Raw genomic sequence first — 20,569 nt, forward strand, 5'->3', positions numbered from 1 at the left:
AGATATGGGAATGGATGCCCTAGGCAGATGTGGTCACAGGCCAAAGCTCACTGCTGAAACGGAATCCCCTTGAAGTCTTTTTAGGTTAATTTTGCATCTTGCCTTTTAGTATATCCAGATGATTTTAGTATCAAAATATTTAATTGTCATTTAATCATCAAATAAAATGGATGCTCTAGGAAGGTATTATGGCATGTTTAAATTGGGGCTTCCTGATGTTACATGCACCCCAGTTTGGAGAATTGTGGACTTAGTGTGACTTCGGGAAAATTTTTACCTAATACTCAGTCCTTTATTCGAAATGGACCTGGTAGATACCAGGTATTTTCAGAGCATCTGGTGGTAGAATTTGGGTAATTATTAACTTATTTCACCTGTCTATTCATAGTGTGAAAAGAGGTCAGACTGAAAGTCCAGAAGTCTGAGTTCTAGATTTGGCTCACTATTAACTTGTGACATTGGACAGGCCCATTTTCTCATCAATAAAATGAAGGCGTGAACTATGAGAGATAAAGCAGCATTTTCCAAAGTATGTTTTGTGGATTATTGCTTTCTAAAGATATTTTAAGAGTGGTTGCCAGGGGCTGGGTGGAGGGGGAAATGGGGAGTTGTGGTTTAATGGGTTTAGAGTTTCAGTTTCACAAGATGAAAAGTTCTGGAGATTGGTTGCACAACAGTGTGAACGTATTTAACTCTACTGAACTATACTCTTAAAAATAGTTAAGATCATAAATTTTTGTTATATGTATTTTACCACAATTGGAAAAAAAAAGTATTCTAAGAGTTCCACCCTTAAATAAACATAAATAGTATATTAAATTCCCCTTCTGGAGAGTTACAGTGCATTCAGCATGTAGAAGCTTCTGAGACATCCTGTACTGAAAAAAAATCTGCTTAACTTCCACCCAGTATTTCTCAAGTTGCCCCTCCCCCAGTTAAACTAACATCTCTTAATAGCCTATGAAACTTACATTTGGAAGAGTCCCATTTAGGAAGTGGTGATCTGAGGTCTTTTCCAATTCAAACATGTTACCCTTCTTCAAAGACATCAGATGATAATGTGGGCTATTCCAAAGTAAGGCCTTAGGGTAGCACAACTGATAAAGATTAATTCAGGCCTTCCCAACCTTTTCCACATCATGGCAGGTATAGAAAGTAATAATATTCGAATGACACAGCGGGGTAAACAGATAAGGTGACTCAGAGCTGGGAGTTAACCCAATCAGCACAGTGGTTGGATAAAGACCTGGTAATCAGATCTGTAAAAAGTGAACACTGAGCATGAAATGTCTTGTTCTTCAGATGTCATGTTCAGCCTGTGAAAGAGGCATTAGAGGCAAAATATACTACACCAAATTCATTTTCCTTAAAAAATACTAAACTATGTTCCTTTTGCTTTTTCCTTGGCAACAATTTCCACTTTAGGTAAACCAGAAACTGCCTTGACCTACGGTTATTACTGGTCTTTAGACCTAACTGGAAATCTCCAGTGGTGTGAGAGCGAGGGTAAGAGTTTTCTGGCAGGGTAATACTTTTCCACAGTTTATTTAATACACTTAGTGACTAATTCAACAGCCTTTTATTTTTAAAGTGAGAACATAATGTCATAAGCAGAATAATTTTCATTAATGGTAGAAATTTTTTTCAACCTCCCATTTCCTAGAGGAATAATTATCTGGGGCAGTGATATAGATTGGATGTGGGGAAGAAAATCATATTCATATTAGTGTGTTTTTAAATATGGCATAGATCAGTGTGTGAAAGCAACATTTCACATTAAGACCTCTTAACTGAAGTCATCCTTAGGCCTTACCCTCTACTCTATTCCCCTCAGTTGCTGTTATTCTACAATATTATATTCTGAATGGCTTGCTTAAAAATTTTAGACTGAAGGAAAAAACCAAGAGGATGGGTTAGATTTGAAAACGACCTATATCATTGTTCAGTTAGTGTTTCTGTTCATCTCACCTAGAAACGAAGATTGGTTATGATCTACTTGTTTTGATTTCAGAAATGCCAGGTCTTCTCTAGATTATCTTTTGCACTTATTGCTGTTTTTTTCCTTAGAACAATTCTTATTTTTGCCTTTATTCACTCTTTACTATTTTCTAAGAATCCTGTTGGAGAGAGTTCATGTTTTTAAACCTAACATAAAATTGCATCCTTACTTAGTGGCAGGGATCTACTGTGAAATCCTATTGACAACCTCTTCTGGGTTTTGGAGGCAGAAATTTAATTACTACCTATTGGTTGAGTTTGATTTTGCACTTCTTGGGACCTGGGCAGGCAGAGCTAGTTCCTTCTGGCAGAGCAAGGTTGGTGCGCAGGAGCCAGAATTGGGAAAGAGATACAGCCAATGCAGTTGGTCTAGCTTTAGGGGTGGATGAAGGAAATGAAGTGTGTCACATCAAGTCCAGAGTCCAAAGAGGTGCTTAGGCAGTAAGGCATGTGGTAGGCTATCACAGAAGGGAGCTTGAGACAAAGAAAGGGGGAGCATGGTAGCTAAAAACGGTTGGCTTACGATTCTCTGAAGTCCAGGCAGGCTGTGCTGGTGCCCACCAGGGAGCCCTGAGGCTGGCCTTCTGTCTTTGAAGAACAGGAGTGAAGAGGGAAGGCAAATTAGCAGGTTACTGGAATGAGGCCTGAGGAAAAAAGCAGAAGAAACTCTGTAATAAACAGTGGGAGAAATCAATAGGCCATTTAACCATATTTCTAGGCCTCCACCTGGTCTACTGCTGTATAGCAGTTTAAGTGAATGACATAGGTCTGGATGTTCTGAAATAGAAAACTATCCAAAATATTAAGTGGAAGTGAAAATTGTAGTATATTATGTAACGTCTTTTTCTAGGGAAAAATATACTATCTCAGTGAGATTGCAGAAATACACTATTTCACTGAGATAGTAAAAGGAACCTGGGGATGTGGTAAAGTGGAACTCTATTCAGATGAATGATACAGACACCTCAGGCATACTTTGTGGAGACAGTTATATTGTTTGCCTTTTAAAAGTTTCCATTTTTCTGTCTCCCTGAGAATATCCATGATTATTGAATAATAACTGCCTAAAGCCTCCGAATGCTGCTGGTACTCCAGAAGAGAGGCAGCCTGTCATGGAGGGCAGCATGTAAAGGGTTAGGAGGCACAGACTCCAGATCCAGGCTGCCTGGGTTTAAATCCTGCTTCTACCCTGAGTACTTGTTTCACTTTGAGTAAGTCACTTAACTTCTCTTTGCCTGTTCTATCATCTGTAAAGTGGGGACAATAGTACTTAATTTTACACAGTAGTTATGAGGATTACATGAGCCAATATTTGTAAAATGTATAGAACAGGATCTGGTCCATACTAAGCTCTACACAAATGTCCATTAAGCAGATAAAACACATTTTTTGTCAGCTGCTAGTGACCAGTCAGGAACTAATCTCAGACTTTTCTTTCTGTTTCATGTAGATGTCTTTCTCTTAGGGCATTAAATTTTTAAAAAAGTAGTTTCAAGCACTATGGAAAAAATACAGTTAAAATTCTTGTGAGATCACTGGATTGGATTTTTATTTTACTTTAATCCTTCTGAAATTAAGGGGGGAAAATCACACCAATTACTTTAAACTGGCTATTTTATGCATTTGTCCTCCACTGGTATAGTAAGTAGATATTGTTACATGATTTCTTATATACAATTAATCTAGTATCTAGTTTGGATGGCCGGTCTATTTTCCCTCATGGATAATGCTTTGACAGACAAAGTAAACCACACAAAAACTGTTTCTGGGCTCCTGCCACACCCACACCATGAGCTCGTCTGGCAGAAGATAATGCACTTTGTACATTGGGAATGGCCAGGCCCAATAGGTACATGGAAAAGAAAAGTCATTAGATACCCTGTGACTTCAAATAATGAAGTAGAGTAATAGGCTTTTGTTTTAATAAGGCTTTGAGAGATTAAACCTCCTACCTAGATCTTTGTAATGCCATCGGGTAAAGTTAAGGAAACCATCACAAGATAATAAATAAATAATGGTGTTCTAGTTAGAATCCCTGCAAAATTTGGAAATTTGGCTTCTCCTGAGACAGTGAGCTATACTTAGCTGACATGTTTGTTTGCCAGTAAGTAGTGATGCTATGGTGAATAATGCTCCTTTTGTACTTGTACTCTTTTGTACAATTTCATTGAATGATTTCAAATTAGTTAGCACTGCAGCAGAGCTATGAGATGATATCACAATTTGGGTTATTGAATGAATTTAATAATCTTAGGTATAGTTAGTTTATTCTTTCTAGCTTAATTCCAAGCAACTGAACACTTAAAAATTATTTCTTGGTGAACGTGATACCAGTGGTTTGCTTATATGGTGAAAATAATTCTTATCTCTTCCTGAGGATTTTCAGGAACGAAAATGAAAGTAATTACTGTAAAACACATTGCAAATATGTTCAAATATATTCTATTCAAAAAAATTGTACTGACTAGTATCCTTCATGTTGCTTAAGTATATAAGAACCTATAGTTTAAAGGTTTAAAATTTAAAAAATTTTTGAATATACATTGTAATGCCCATTGAATTCATCATGGTGACAATTTTTACTTTGCTCCATGGCAGAAGTTCTAGGAGCTCGTTATTAGTGAGTTGAGTCGTTTGTGATATGAATTGCAGAGTTTGTAGTTTTTAGCTTAAATCCTATGCTGGATTTGTCATTGGAGATTTGTCATTTGTCTTAGAGTTGAAAAGGACCTTAGAGTCCAAATCCTTCAATTTATCAATGAGAAAAATTAGCTCAGAGAGACATTAAGCTTTTGGCTCAAGAGAGAGCAAATCTGATCCCTAGATCTTTTCTAGGAAGAAGTGTTCCACTTAGAAGAAATTGAGAGGCAAAGGGAAGAACTTTAGTTGCAGTATGTTTATGTAATGGTTTTATACAACACTGACATAGAATCCAAAGCATGGTTTGCAGCTTCTTAATGTCGAGAAGGTACAACTTAGCATTTCACCAATTTAACAGTAGAACAGAAAAAATAAGAATTTCAAGAACTAAGCCTTCTTTTTACAACCTTAGTTTTAGGAGCATTGCTGATTATTAATCTAGCCACCTGGAGACACAAATTAATTGCACTTATTGGGTTATTATATAAACATTGTGGATCCAAGTTATCATATTACTTTCATTTTTTTCTAATGGAGTTATTATACTATTATCAACTTATTTCCATGCAGTAACTTACATTATTTAAACAACACTGCTTAAAGCCCATGGTGAAGCACTGAAATTCATGCCCATCTGGAAAAAGCTGAATGCCAAGAAGGATGCTTTGCATCAGGTCATTCCTACTGTTATAAAGCATGAAAAAGAATGTAACAACAAAGAGTCATGGTTGTATGAATGCCTTTATGGGTGATAAAGTTTGAATTAGCATATGCAGAGCATTCTAAGACAATTAATGTCCACTCTGTTAGTTAATTGGTCGGGGTGAATTCTTTCTTAGTGTTTCATTTGCCTTATAATTAGCTGTAGCTCAGCAATTAAATCATGTCACCAGCCCACTGTGGTACTGAAGGATGGTGATAGTGCTTTGGTGGGTGGCACAGCTCCATGCAGACTGTGCATATTAAATCAGAGTTGCCAGACTTCTTAAATGGCTCTCCTTCTTGGGCTTGGGAGCAGTTTTTTAAGTTCTTGAATAATCTGTGTGTTATCCATATACAGTCGTAAATGCACTGAAACAATTCCATGTAAGATTTTGACTAGCAAGACTGTACCCTTTGTAAACGTTAAAAATCGTCCTCACGTACCGTCTTTCTGAAACTGGAATTCAGGTACATATAAACATATATAACTTCTCCTATTTATTTCTCCTAGAAAACTTCCTAAGAAAGGTAGGAGAGTTGTGTTGCTGTTGTTGCTGCTGCTATTATCTGTCAACATATCCTTAAATATCTCATTTAAACTAAAATAAATTGAAATATTCTTTTAAAAATTCCCCTAAATTGCTGCTTTAAAAAATGTCTCATTCAAGGAAATAAAAAATAGCATGCATTAGTTGTTTCTAAATCTATGTATATATTGATTGGTTACCAGAATAACACATGTGCATAACAGATCTCAGACTACCGAGAATGTAAAAAGTATAAAAATTCATGTAATCCCACCTCTGAAGATTACTATTTTATGATTTCTAGTTTTATGTCATGTTTTGAAAATCTTTACTCCCCCCCACCCCTGATTAAAAAAACAACAGTGCATATAGTTGAAAATTTCAAGTCTACAGTGAAGGAAAAAAAAAATCCCATGTAGTTCTTCCATTCAGAGGTGAGCACTACTGGAGTGTTTGCCTTGTAACTGCCACTTTTTTTTCTGTACTTAGAAACTGTAGCTACATTGATAGCAAATGTATCATCTATGAATTTTTAAATAAAAGGTGTCGAACTATTAAGTTGTATATTCTGCTTTTTTTTTTTAAGATTTTAATTATTTATTTGACAGAGAGAGACACAGCGAGAGAGGGAACACAAGCAGGGGGAGAGGGAGAGGGAGAAGCAGGCCTCCCGCCGAGCAGGGAGCCCGATGCAGGGCTCGATCCCAGGACCCTGGAACCATGACCTGAGCCGAAGGCAGACACTTAATGACTGAGCCACCCAGGCGCCCCTATATATTCTGCTTTTTAAAAAGATTTTATTTATTTGAGAGAGAGCACGCAAGCATGAGCAGAGGGAGGGGCAGAGGGAGAGGGACAAGCAGATTTCCCTGCTGAGCAGGGAGCCCGACATGACACCGCCAGATCCCAGGACCCCGAGATCATGACCTGAGCCAGAGTCAGACACTTAACTGACTGAGCCACCCAGGTGCCCTATATTCTGTTTTTTACACTAAAAGGTGGTGATCATTTTTCATGTCATTATAATGTGATTTTTAATGGCTGGTACTATTTCATAATGGGCATATAATGTTTAAACATTTTTCCTTTTGGATAGTTTTATTTTTTTGCTTTTAAAATAGTATATTTATAAACATATTTTGCTGAATATCTTGAATTCCTGGATGTGTAGTGATTAAAAAAAAAAACAACAGAAATGTGCTCAATTCACATGTACAAAACTTCTAAGATGGACAAGTGGATGAACAAGATTTCATCATATTTTTAGGATGATGTTAACACTAAATTTGAAAATTCCAAGTTTAAGGCTTTTAATTTATATAGATAATATTCTAGGTTTAAACATTCTGGGTCTAGGTATTCAAACTCTTTAGTTTAATGTATAGTCACCCCATTTGTGCAGGGGAGGCCTTGCAAGGTTTATGTTTTAATATATTCTTGTTTATGTCCCTGAGTTTTATATTCATTGAATGTTTGGAGCTGTGTGTACATATCACAGCAGAACCTAAATCCAAAGTGAAAGAGTCAAACACAGGATTTATGGGATTCTCAGTAACAAGTATGACAGGCCTTCTTGGGTATGGTAACTTTAGGATGCTTTCGATTTCCTTCTTGTTTTAGCAGACCTCACTCTAGGAGTAGAAAATATATTAGTTATTTTGTTTCAAAATAAAAGCAAAATTATTATTATTTGAAAATGTAAAAGGATACTACCTCAAGTGTTGATTAAGGCAGTAATTATGTGATTAGAACAGAACCACAGTTTTGTAGATATAGTAACTGTAATAGGTGTTGTATAAAGAGCTGATATGATTTGGTATCCAACAGTGCCCTAGGAGCTTCTTGCCACTCCAATGAATCCTCACTAAGGCCAGGATAATAACATATGTGTGGCAGGTCTGAATACTTTGATTTTAAACATTAGACAGTGCTGCCTCTTTCTGTGTGAAATATCTGGCCCTGCTTTTATCTTGACCCAAAGTGAGATAAATGAACAAGACAGAGAATAAAATAGAATACAGAATAGAATGCATCAGAATGTGCAGACATCATCCTTCATGGCTAATAATAGCCTTAAGGGAGAGTCAGTTATTTAACATGAGGTTTGTGTGGTAATGAATGGCTCAGTAATCAGCCGCCATTCTCCCTTACCCTCAACTCAGGAGGAAGTCATTGTCAGGCCTGCATGCCCTAGACTGAGACTGTGGTTTGGGGCAGCCCTTGCTCTCAGATCCCAGAGGGCTTCCTGAGCCCAGCCATCGGGCCTGGCTTTGGAGCAAGCACCAGATTGCCGTTTCAGAAGAGGCAGTGAGCATTGGAACCCTCAAAAAGCAAATCTGAAACTTAGATATTTCTCTTTGTTTTGTCTCCCCAAATGTAGGGTTAGTTATCCAGAAGAAAGATATGTTCCTAAGGGGAAAGAGCACAGGCTTTGGGTTCAGGTAGAGCTGTGTTCAAATTAGGGCTCAGCCCTTAACAGCTGTATGTCCTTGGGGGCGTCATTTGACCTCAGTAAGCTTTAGTTTCATCCATATAAAATCCATGTAAAATTCATGGGTAATCTAACTTTGCAGGGCTGTGGTGGGAATCAAATGATTAAAAATATACATTAAACACCCAGAATAGCGCCTGACACATAGTAGCCCGTGGTAGATGGTCAGTAACTATTAGCCCTTCTCTCCACAGTATTTATTTGTTGAAGTGAAACAAGTATTTAAAAGTATGGCCTGATAAGACTTTTTTTTTTGGCCCCATAACAATGATGTTGGACATTTTACAGATAATGATCTAAATGATATTGAAGGTGGCATTTTTGCAAATCACGTGCTTACTGAGTAGTCATGTTAAGTATTTCTTTATGCTTTGGTCTTTACGTCTGTCAGTTAGCATTATTTTATCTTAGCAAATTATTCCCAAGAGAAACTTAGCCTTTGCGTGTTATCATTAGAAGTGCTGTGTGTGCTAGTTTTTCTTTTTTTTTCCTTTTGGCAGTGCTGGGTTGGGGGTCGTGGTGGTATTTTTAAAAAAATTTTTCTGTGGTAATTTTTAGAATGTTTTGGAAAAACAACTTTGAAAATCCACTTTTTTCTTTTAAAATGGGCTTGTTTCTTTTAAAATAGTAACATGGTGCTTGGCCTTTCAGTGGTAGTACGGTTTGTAATACAGCTAGTCAGGGGTGCCTTCTGAGCTTGTGGCACAGGATTTCTTGGTGTGAGGTTGACTGACTCAGGTCAGGTCAGACCCAGGACTGTGGCCTCATTAACTTTGGATTTTAGCCGACTACTGATCCACCTGGAGGTGAACTGCCTGGGCTGTGAGGATCTGTGCTTTAGACAGTTGCTAATTAAAAACATGTCCCTCCCTTCCTCCCTCCCTCCCTCCCTCCCCTCCTTCCCTTTCTCTCTCTTCTTTCTTTTTCTTCCTTCTTTCCTCCCTCCCTCTCTTCCTCCCCCTTCCTTCCTTTCCTTTCTCTCTCTTTCTTTTTCTTTCTTTCTCTCTCTTTTTTCTTTTCTTTTCTTTCTTTCTTTCTTTCTTTCTTTCTTTCTTTCTTTCTTTCTTTCTTTCTTTCTTTCCTTTTCTTTTCTTTTCTTTCTTTCTTTCTTTCTTTCTTTCTTTCTTTCTTTCTTTCTTTCTTTCTTTCTTTCTTTCTTTCTTTCTTTCTTTCTTTCTTTCTTTTCCTTCCTTCCTTCCTTCCTTCCTTCCTTCCTTCCTTCCTTCCTTCCTTTCTTTTGCATTACAGATGAATGGGTCATTCACAGTGAGATATGACAATGTCTGAAAACTATTCAAGATAGTAAGAATAGATTCAAAAGGGAGAGAGGGATTGGGAGCATTGTATTTTAGGGATTGGGAGCATTTGTATTAGGGATGACAAAGGGCTTCTGGAATTTAGATGCATCTTTTAATACATTTAAGAAAAACTAGCTTACCGAAATTTGAAAATACCGGTGCTCCAGTTTCTGTTTACTGTCACCTATAGACCTTACTTAGAGCTAGGTGCATTTGTGATTTGCCACTTATAATTTGCTGCCAGCCCTGGATGTGGGGAGATCATTTTAGGTGCCCTCTGGGGTATTAACCACTCATTTGATGCAAATGCAAAGGCAAATCGAGTTACTGGAATTGAAAATAATGAAGCCAGCCTTTGAACAACTGGGCAGTTGGAACAGCTGAATACTTAAAATATTGGTCTGTCTAGTGGTTTCCCCTGCGGTTTCTTATCTCTCTTGGTTAGGCATCTCACCCAGAGAGAGACAGCCATCACACAGCTTCCAGAAAACCATCTATTGTAGGGCAGCTTTTCACTCATAAGAGAAGTAAATTAGTCATTGAACTTTTAGAGAATGTAATGAAAACAAAAACCTAACTTAGAATCAGATTTGAATTTTACTACCCCATGAATTACAGTTGCTTCTTTGGCCCAAACTAATGTCTTCCTTTAAGGCAAACTCTTCAGCTGTAAGTTAGCAGAGGGTTTCAAAACAAAGCAAGTAAAGTAATAGAAAGTGCAAAAATCAGAATCAATAAAGTAGAAAATAGATTTATTTTTGTTTTGTCATTTTGTCATTTTGTCATTTAATCTCAACTGATAAAACAGAAATATACATATGTAAGGTTCAAGCTTCTGTCACTTAAAGTGTTTCTGTCAGGTTCAAGCTTCTGTCACTTAAAGTGCTTCACTAATTATTCTTTAAGATCTACATAAAAAGAAGAATCTCAGAGAAAGTAAACACATTGCCAGTGATTATCCCTAAAGGTTTGGTATAAGAGTGACTCATTATTGGATTTCTCAGGGTGGATCTTGTTGCAGTGGAATAAAGGTTTAAATTTTATTCCTAATTCACTTACTAGTTCATGCGGTGCCATTTATATTTTCTTTTAACTTCAGTCCCACTTAATGATAAATTCTCTTCTTCTCTTTCCTGCCAGACTTCCTGTAGAAGTAGCCTGTGCTTGCTGCCATAATTCCTTACCACTTACTCTCTGGAATCACTTGCAATTTGACTTGGGCCCCACTTTGCAAACGGTTCTCCAGACTCTCACCCTTTATGTCACACTGTTAAGAGCCACAGTGTTGAATTTACCTCTGCAAATCTGATATGCCCAACCTCCCACCCTGGTAGTATTACAGGAGCTTCCCTCTGAGGTAACTCTCAGAGCTGTATGTTTCCCACACTATTTCACTATTACTAGACATGTGTCTTACTCACATTGCTGTTCAGTGAGTATTTTCTAACTGTCTCTATAGAAAGTGTGATTTTTCTCGACCTGACATTTGAGCCAGCATAATCTCCCACTGCTGCTCCTCATCCTACCTACAGTACTCCAACCCAGTTCTTTTGTGTATGCGCTGGTATCTATGTGGCATCTGTACCCTCTCTTCACTTCTCTCCAATCTAATGATAAAAGCTTATCCTTCTTTCAAAGCCCTTAAGGGCTACTGAAGTTTGTATGTGACCAGGCTTTGGACATTCCTTCATGGCTTGACAGAAGCAAGGGACAAGGAGCCTTGAAGACTGAACACTCTGATATAGTTTCCCAGATCACAGTTGAGAGAAGAAAGAAGGAATGTGCTTGCTCTACTCCTCAGTGGAGCCAGATGCCCAGTAAAGCAGAAATAGATTACCTGTAAAGTTGCCAAGGCAACATCAAGGGTAGAGAGAAGAGTAGACAGAATGATTTATGAGGATTTCTTGCCATTGGAATGGGTCTAAAATTATACTTCCATGTCTTCCTCACCAGGATAAATTCCACAGGATTTATCAAGGGAATTGTAATGCATAAAAGCTTGAGATGCTATCAGAGCTCAAGGAGACTGGGGTGAAGGGCAAGGAGAGGAGAAGCAAAAGCAACAAATAAGAAAATGTGCTTGCAGTATGTTTTTAATCTTCTCTTGAACTGATGCTGTGCCCAGATGTAAAACTGATTTTTTGGGAACATGCAAATGTTGTATATTTAAAATGTGCCTAGAAAAAAGCAAGTCCATTTACTAGAGTAAAATGGAGATGCTTGATTTCCATATTAAAAAATTACTCTGGGCTTCTACTTTAATATTAGTTGATTTACAAAGACAATTATGGATCAGCATGTGGAATGACATGTTGTTATGGCAACAGAGTTGAAGTTGCATTTTATTTATGAACAGTGGGAAAAGAAGCTCTGGGGCAGATAGAATTGGCATATCTTAACACCCTTTCTGGGCATACTGCAGTTAGCCACAGTTATCAGATATCCACACTGATTTATACTTTCATGAATTATACATGACTGCATCAATTTTATATTGCTGCATAACAAATTACCACAAATATAGCAGCTTAAAACAACACACATTTATTATCTCATGGTTTCCATGGGTCAGGAATTACAGGCACAGCTTAGCTGGGACTTTTGCTCTGGGTCTTACAAGGCCATAATCAAGGTGTCAGTTAGCCTGTGATCTTACTTGCAAGCTCAGCTGAGGAAGAATCTGCTTCCAAGTTAACTCAGACTGTTGGCAGAAACCACCGTTGTTGAACTGAGGGCTTCAGTTTCATATTGGCTGCTGGCCTCAGTCCCTAGAGGCTGCTTATAATCCATTGCCACATAGCCCTCTCAACATGGTCACTCTCTTCATTACACTAGCAAGGAGAATCTCCAGCATGTCTGCTACTGAGAGAGTATCTTACATATGTGTTTGCTAGAAGCAAGTCACATGTCCCACCCACATTCAGGGGGAGAGTTACATAAAGATATGAACACCAGGAGGCAGGGATCATTATGGGTCACTTGAGAGTTTATCCATCATAGTGTCATTGTGAGAAAAGAGCAAGTTTTTTTTCATTTTAAAAGCTGTGCCATCTGGAAATCTGTTCAAAATTAGCATATGTGTAAGTTAAAATATTAAAGCTTACATTTTTAATTTTCTTGTCCTTTGGTAAATGAGGAAGAGAAGTGAAGTTGCAACTCTACTTAATGGAATCTGATGGGAGGGAAGAGGTTAGCACGGTTGAAAGAACAATAAAATGAAAGAAGAGAATATTCCCTATTCTCACATAGAAAAATGCAAGTGATGGATTAAACTCTTCCTGTGTGTTCCTTACCCACTTTGGAGGTCGGAGAAAACAGTTTGATAGAAGGTTCCTGCAAGGCTAGCATGTGCCTTAATGCATCTTATGTAGACATGGAACTCTGTGTACTTTCTGTAATTAAATCAGAAATGTTGCTTTGCATGAAATGGATAATTTTCTAGTGTATCTTGATATTGCTGTCTCAGGGCGTGGAAGGTCCTGTGGCCTTAATTATTTGTTATTTGTATTTAAGACATTTGTAAACCCTCATGCTTAGGTTATAGTTTAGGCTTTAATACAGTGTATGTCCTAAGCCACACAAGGACTTGAAGAAAACTAAGGAACAGGATTGTAGGTTTCCACGTGGCCTGTGGCTGAATTGATTGTTCCCACAGCATCTAGTAAGGCAGAGATCAGAGATTTAGAATCATATGGTTGAGTTAGGGGATTCAGTAATTTATTTGCCTTCTAAAACGGCTGCTTTCAAACTCACCCTCCAGTTTATTACCACCTCTAGCAACTAGAATTCAGTTAAAAGGACCCTTTTACTTCCTGGTGCTTCATTTATTTTGTAGGGCATAGGACAAATCACAGTGCAGGTGATTTATTTCTTGGGCTGTGATCTGTACCACAGTGGCTGGCACACAGAAGCGGGTGCTCAGTAAATGCTGGTATACTGCAGCCGCTACTACTATTAATATTAACTCGGTCAGCTGAGTTTCTTCTGTTTTTTACAACTGGACCAGTATGAGATGTCACATCACAAAAGGAAGAATAACATAGGGCACTTGGGGGGCTCAGTGGGTTAAGCATCTGCCTTCAGCTCAGGTCATGATCCCAGGATCCTGGGATCGAGTCCCGCATCCGGCTCCCTGCTCCGTGGAGGGTCTGCTTCCCCCTCTTCCACTCTCCCCCCCCCCCATTCTCTCTCTTTCTCTCTCTCTCTCAAATAAATAAATAAAATCTTTAAAAAACGAAGAGTAACATAAACATAAATAACGACAACGATACACATATTATTTGCTGAGGTTTGCTGTAGTAGGCACTTTATTTATACTAAGGTATATAGTCCTCACAGCAGCCCTGTAACAAGATAGATGTTATTTTATGGACAGTGAAACAGCCTCAAAAGTACAGATTTGGGCCTTTGTTGAGATAAATGTTACTTTATTTACTAAGAAAAGTAAGTAAAGCAGAGTCCCTTATTCCTTAAGTGTTTTTTAGCTAGGCTGCATTGTACATCTACTCATTGCATGTAGTTGTTAGTGAGAAGTCCTCTGTAGGTAATCTTGGAGACCAAATAGCAGGGAACACCCTTAAGTTTTAGAAATCCAATTTGGACCCATTCGAATTTGTCTCATCTGAGAAGAGCCATTTGCTGTTAGTCAGCATTCCATGTATTTGTATAGCAGGCACTTTAGAAAGTAGCTTCACATCTTTAGTACGAATCCCCACCAGTGCCTCAACGCGCACAAGTAAGTCTGTGGCACTTGTACTGCCTTTCCCTTGCCTTCCGTGTCCTTGTACCTTCAGGCCCCTGAGCTGCAGTACTCTGCGTGGAATGCTCTGCAGCTCTACCTTTCACGGTCCCTTCACCCCTGCAGCTGCAGGCAACATCTGGACAACTCCTAATTCCTCTTACAAGTCTTAGACGGGATGCTTTTTCTTGGCAGAAATGTTTCTTGATGTCCTAATCCCTTTGCGTACCCTGTGTTTTTATAATTCCCTGACGTGTCCTCTTCGATATTTGCTTCTCCATTTCCTTGCTTCTCTCACCATTGGATTGTGAACCGTCAGAGGCAGGACCCGTGCTTCCCGCATCTGGCCCAGGGTAGGCCCCCAGAGAGTCTGTGCTGGAGTACTGAGGGAATGCGCATTTCATCTGCGCCTCACAGCAGCCCTGGGAGGGTGTGGGGCTTTCCCGGGTCCTCCACATCATAGCTGACGTCACAAGTTACAGTCCGAGGCTCCTCACCCTGGTCTCTCTCCCAGGGATAATGCTGTTCCTTAAAATCTCTTCAGTTTTTTTTTTTTTTTTCCCGCCCAGCCTAAATAAACTTAGTTTCTTTAACTTTTCTTCCTAGGGACTTTATTTCTAACATTTTCAATGGTGGATGATTGTTATTTTATAACTTCTTAAAGTTTTTCTATTTCACATGCCATATTTTAGAAAGACATTAAAAGAGACACAGGACAGTAACTTTGGGTGTTGTAGACTTTACCACACTGCTTATTCAGTTCTTTCTAGTCAGTACCTCCAAGTCTTTGATGCTGCCTTAGCCTTTTCATTCCAGGGCTTCTCTGTGTGAGGTAGAATATGTCCGAGGAGACAAACACAGGGTTGTGTGTTCGCCCTGTTTTGCAGAGGTCTTTTCCAGGAGTGTGGTTTGGGGATTGCTTGTGCTCTAAAGAATATGAAAGAAGGCTGGTATTGTCTTGAGAGACAGAAATGTGGCTGGCTCCTCACAGACACAGCCTCACAGGGCCATTCCTCATGAGCCCTGCTCATAGAAGTGATCCCTTGCTTCCCATAGCAGACCTATTATCTCCTCTCTTCTGTGATCTAGAGAGGTCATTTAATTTTCTTTAAAAAACTTTTTTTTTTTTTTTTATTAAGTAATCTCTACTCCCAACATGGGACTCGAACTCAACCCCGAGATCAAGAGTCACATGCTCTACTGACTGAGCCAGCCAGGCACCCTTAGGTCATTTAATTTTCAATCCATGTTCCCATCCCTCCTACCTAGTTTCTTCTCAGGGCCATGCTTTATTCCTTCCCATTTGCTCATTAGTTAAATGAGGAGACTATACTATGTTGAAGTTGCGCATCATCAGAATGCCCCGTGATTCAGTCCCTGAGGCTGCCCTTGACTACCGCAGTGTTCTTGGAGCAGTGACCAGTTAGGAGTGCCCTGCTGGAGCAGATGAAAATTTTGTCTTCTGATTTATTAATTTTTGTCTCTAGGTTGAAACAGGACATTATTGAAATTTTATGAATTTATTCTTCACAAAGCTAGATTAGTCTTTGTTTTTGAATTTGTTTTGTCTAGCCCCAGCAGGTATGGAGGAAACAGTTGAATAGGTCTATAGCAGGAAAATCCTGTTTCAAAGCATATACCCCACAGTTTTCTGCTGCAGTTTTTAGGTACTTTATCAGGCCCTCATATGTTTTAACAAATAATTGCTAGTGGCCCTCATTGCTGATGAAACTAGGCAAGGTATTGTTTTAAGGCAGTCTGGTCTGCAGCGTGCAACCCTCCTGATTTAATGAGGGAATCTTCAATTAGATTCTCCCTTCTTTCTAGATGCCTACCTGCCTTTCCCCACCCTGGGGCTGCACACGCCAATGTTAGATAACAGGGAACTTATCTTTAAAGGTCAGAGGTAAAAATAAGTACAGTATTAAAAACATCCAATCTTTTAGTATGATTATTTAGAGTTCTCCTTTTGAAAGGAAAGGCTTTCCATTTACTATTTTGTTTTTTCTTGCTTGTCAGCAATATCCGCACGCACCCTGTGATGCCATGAGCCTGAACTTTGGGGGCAGGACTGCTGGCGTTCAGGTCTTTGCCCGCCTCCAGCTGTGAAATACCATGAATAATAATATTGACCTCATGGAGCTGAAGTGAGAATTAAACTCTCTAATATGTGAAAGTGCTTTGTTATTAACTTTAAATACATAGATAGATGGAAATGGCAAGTATTAAGTGTTGATATTTATGCCCAGAATTGCCAAATGCCATGTCTTAGTGATTTCAGCCAGGATATTCAGAAAGACCATAAAGTTAATAGATTATTAAAGGAAGACCTCCCACTCTCTGAAGTGTTTCTGTTTCTGCTACTGTCATTCTCTGTGTGTGTCTCTATTTCTTTTAATGACTTCCCATGATCTCTCAACTCTAGTAGCTTTCTACAACTGGATATAACAGAGAAGAATCTTTTAATTATTAATTACTGCTGCTATGTAATCTTAAGTAAGTGAAACCAAATGGGAACACTGTATAGTTTTATCTCTTTAGATAACTCACATAATTTTCTTTTTCTTTTTCTTTTTTAAAGATTGTATTTACTTATTCAACAGAGAGAGAGAGCACAAGCAGGGGAGTAGTAGAGGGAAAGGAAGAAGCAGGCTTCCCACTGAGCAGGGAGCCTGATGTGTGGGGCTCGATCTCAGGACCCTGAGATCATGACCTGAGCTGAAGGCAGACGCTTAGCCATCTGAGCCACCCAGACGCCCCAATTTTCTTTTTCATTGATCAATTGATTCTTGAGTTAATGATTTTCAGTAGATCTTTCCCCTCCATTGACTTGTGCTTTTGTTGCTGGGGAGTTATAGCAGGGCTACTAAAGCACTTTTCTAATTCAGGCACATCTTTTCCTCTTTCTTTTAGAAATGGAGTTCGTAGAATTTTATACTCAATTTGTCCCCAGAAACCTACTGAAAAGTATATGATACAGATATGAGAGTTCATAACTATAAAATAAAGCAAATAGTCTGTTAGGATGACCTTTTAAAAAAATAATGGGGAATGTGGGGTCATTTATAGTGTGAGGATGGGAATTTGGAGAATTTTAGGTGCTTCAGAATCAGACTGGCATTTACAAGCTCTAGGTTTGTTTGTTTAATTTTCTCCTTTTAAAACATCTTCCCTTTTCCACCAAATTGCTTGGGAAATGACAAATCACCACATCTTTGGGTTTTTAATGGCCAAGCAAACCCAACCTTAACTCAGCTGTACCTCTACAGGCTTGGCTGATTGCATCTTCTGTGCCTTTCTCTATCTCCCCAAAAGAGTGACTATCAACCGAGCACATTGTGTTAGTTCAGACTCTTGAGATTACAAATGATAGCCCGCAAGTCAAACAAACTCAGTTAAGAGTGGGTGCAGGGGAGGGATGGCAGGTAGCCAGGAAGGATGGAATCCGTGCGCCCTTCTACATCTGCATCTCTGCGAAGGGTCCACAGCTCAAGCTGCTTCCCTCCTCAGCCTCTACAAATGTTTGGAAAGGCTGTGATCTTTTCTCAGCACCTCAAAGCAGCCCCCTTATTCTGCTGACCTTTCCCTCTGTCTGTCCCTCCTCCTGCCTGCGCTGGTCTAATTAACTCCTGCTTATTCTCCTGGACATCTTTTCCAGCCTTCAGCCTGAGGTGCATCCCTTTTGTGTGTGTCTGTCTGTGTGTGTGTGTGTGTGTGTGTGTGTTTAATTTAAATTCAATTAGCCAACCTATAGTACATCACTAGTTTCAGATGCAGCGTTCAACACCTTTAATGTGTTTTTATAACATCCTATGCTCAGGACTTGTCTATGCACTTATCAGACTTTATGGTAATTACTTATTCATTTCCCAATTAGACTGTGGCCTTCTGGATGGTGGGAACTGTGTCTGATTCATGCTTCCATTCCTTGTCCATGGTCTCATTCATAAACAGAGAGAAGTATTTGTTGAATGAGTGAACATGGGATCTGTGGTCATGTTGGTGACTTGGCTTTCTGGGCCGAGCTCAGGACAAATGCCAAAGCCTTTTCCCCTAATGATGTCAAAGCCCTACTTCTAACATCCTTCATTCTAAAACCAGATAATGTGATACCCTTCCACAAACAGACTCAGTAAAGAAATGTGAATATGCATGCAAAAAGCTCTTTAGGTCAGTTGTTGTTTCGGTAATAATCAAAGTTTCATGCAATACTAGGTACAAATGATAATGACTTAACGTATATTTATAAAATATGGAAGTGAACCTTACTTAATGGATAGCCAGATCAACTGTATAGTTGATATGAACAGAGTGGCAGAAATTGGTCAGAAAAGTTCTTGATTGCACATTCCTTTTTAGTGGTTTATTTTTTATCTTTTTTTCAATGACTCCAGTTATTTTGATGAGCAGTCTAACAGCCTTTTAAGTAAGGTGAAAAAACTTTTACTAATGCATGCTAACTTTGTCAATTTGTCCTTCCTTCTTAGGAGTAATAATAGTATTAAAATCTTTAATAACTGCCAAAAATATATAGTTGACCCTTGAACAACATGGGATTGAACCTCCTGGGTCCACTTACACATGGATTTTTTCCAATAAATACCATATAGCATTGAAAATGTATTTTCTTTTCCTTATGGTTTTCTTAACATTTTCTTTTCTCTACCTTATTTTATTGTAAGAATACAGTATTCAATGCAAATAACATGCAAAATACATGTTAATTGACTTTATGTTACTGGCAAGGCTTCGGGTGATAGTAGACTATTAGTAAAGTTTTGTGGGGGGAGTCAAAAGTTATGTGCTGATTTTGACTGTGTGGAGGTTTGGCGCCTCTAATACCCACACATTCAAGGATCAACTGTAGTTATTTTCCATTTGTTCTAAGGTTGAAGTATTCCTTGTTGGTTCATCAAGAACTCTAATGTGTGGTTCTGACAAAATATATAAGATCTTCTCTTTCTGACTGACAGTTTAGTAATAGTTTTGATTAGATTCCTCAGTGGTTATGAATCCATGAAGACCATTCACAACAATAGTTTTGGGAGGCAGAAACTTTTTAAAAAGCTGCTTTTTTCTCTTTTATGTGGCTATTTTCTCTCAGGATATAGCGCTTGACATCTAGCATTCTGAGCCTTGGTGGTGCTGAACCATTTTAATGGGACTTTGTTATGGTTCTAAGAATTGTCATCAGAAACAAATGATTTCACCAGAGAGAAAAATAGGGAACCCTCTGTTTTATTGACATACTTATGCCTTCCTTATTCTTCTCCTTCTCTCTTTTTTTTCAGTGAGCATGTTTTTGAACACATTGACACCGAAGTTCTACGTGGCCCTGACAGGCACTTCCTCACTAATATCAGGGCTCATTTTGGTAAGTGGTAGAATCCTTTTTTGAAAGTATGCTGATTACTAATATGTTAGTATATGTACAGGAAATAATTCTGGAAGAATATATACCAGCAGCTTATGGTGATTTATCTTGCATGTGTGTATATGTTGGGTAGTTGGACTTATAGAGCCTTCCACTGCCCAGGTTACATATTTCTAAAATATTTGAAAAAATTTAAATAGTCATATATTGCTTTTGTTGAAGGCGAGAAACAAAATATAAATAAAATGGAAAATAAAGGAAGACAATTCTATGTCAAATTCTAGTGTCTGAGATACTATAAAATACATGTGACTCAGTTCAACTAAAAATGTTTTTCTTCATTTGTTTCAAAATGGATTATTGGCCATAATCAAGATAAGTAGAAATATAGCCCAGTTTCTTTATTTTTTAATAAATTAATTAGATTCTATTTAAATTCAAGTTAGTTAACATACAGTATATTATTAGTTTCAGGGGCAGAATTTAGTGATTCAGCAGTTGCATATAATACCCAGTGCTCATTAAATCAAATGCCCTCCTTAATGCCCGTCACCCAATTACCTCATCCCCGCCACCTCCCGTCTAGCAACCCTCAGCTGGTTTTGTATAGTTAAGAGTCTCTTATGGTTTGCCTCTCTCTGTTTTTGTCTTATTATTCCTTCCCTTCCCCTATGTTCATCAGTTCTGTTCCTTAAATTCCACATGAGTGAAATCATGGGGTATTTGTCTTTCTCTGACTGACTTACTTTGCTTAGCATAATACACTCTAGTTCCACCCCCGTCATTGAAAATGGCAAGATT

At 38.5% G+C, this 20,569-nt stretch overlaps 1 protein-coding gene across 4 annotated transcripts in view; it reads left to right on the forward strand.

Moving 5' to 3' along the window:
• The window catches only part of ST7 (suppression of tumorigenicity 7), a 235,114-nt gene that overhangs the window by 98,276 nt on the left and 116,269 nt on the right, over positions 1-20,569 (forward strand). For all 4 annotated transcript variants that reach the window (XM_088018268.1, XM_028104976.2, XM_028104977.2 and 1 more), the window contains exon 2: positions 19,686-19,768. In XM_088018268.1, the coding sequence (XP_087874394.1) occupies positions 19,686-19,768 (83 nt within the window). The remainder of the gene's footprint in view (positions 1-19,685; positions 19,769-20,569) is intronic.

The sequence above is a fragment of the Eumetopias jubatus genome, unplaced genomic scaffold (assembly GCF_037043125.1).
Source record: "Eumetopias jubatus isolate StellerSeaLion01/CBP00866 unplaced genomic scaffold, mEumJub1_p1.0 scaffold_14, whole genome shotgun sequence".
NCBI classification, from domain to species: Eukaryota; Metazoa; Chordata; class Mammalia; order Carnivora; family Otariidae; genus Eumetopias; species Eumetopias jubatus.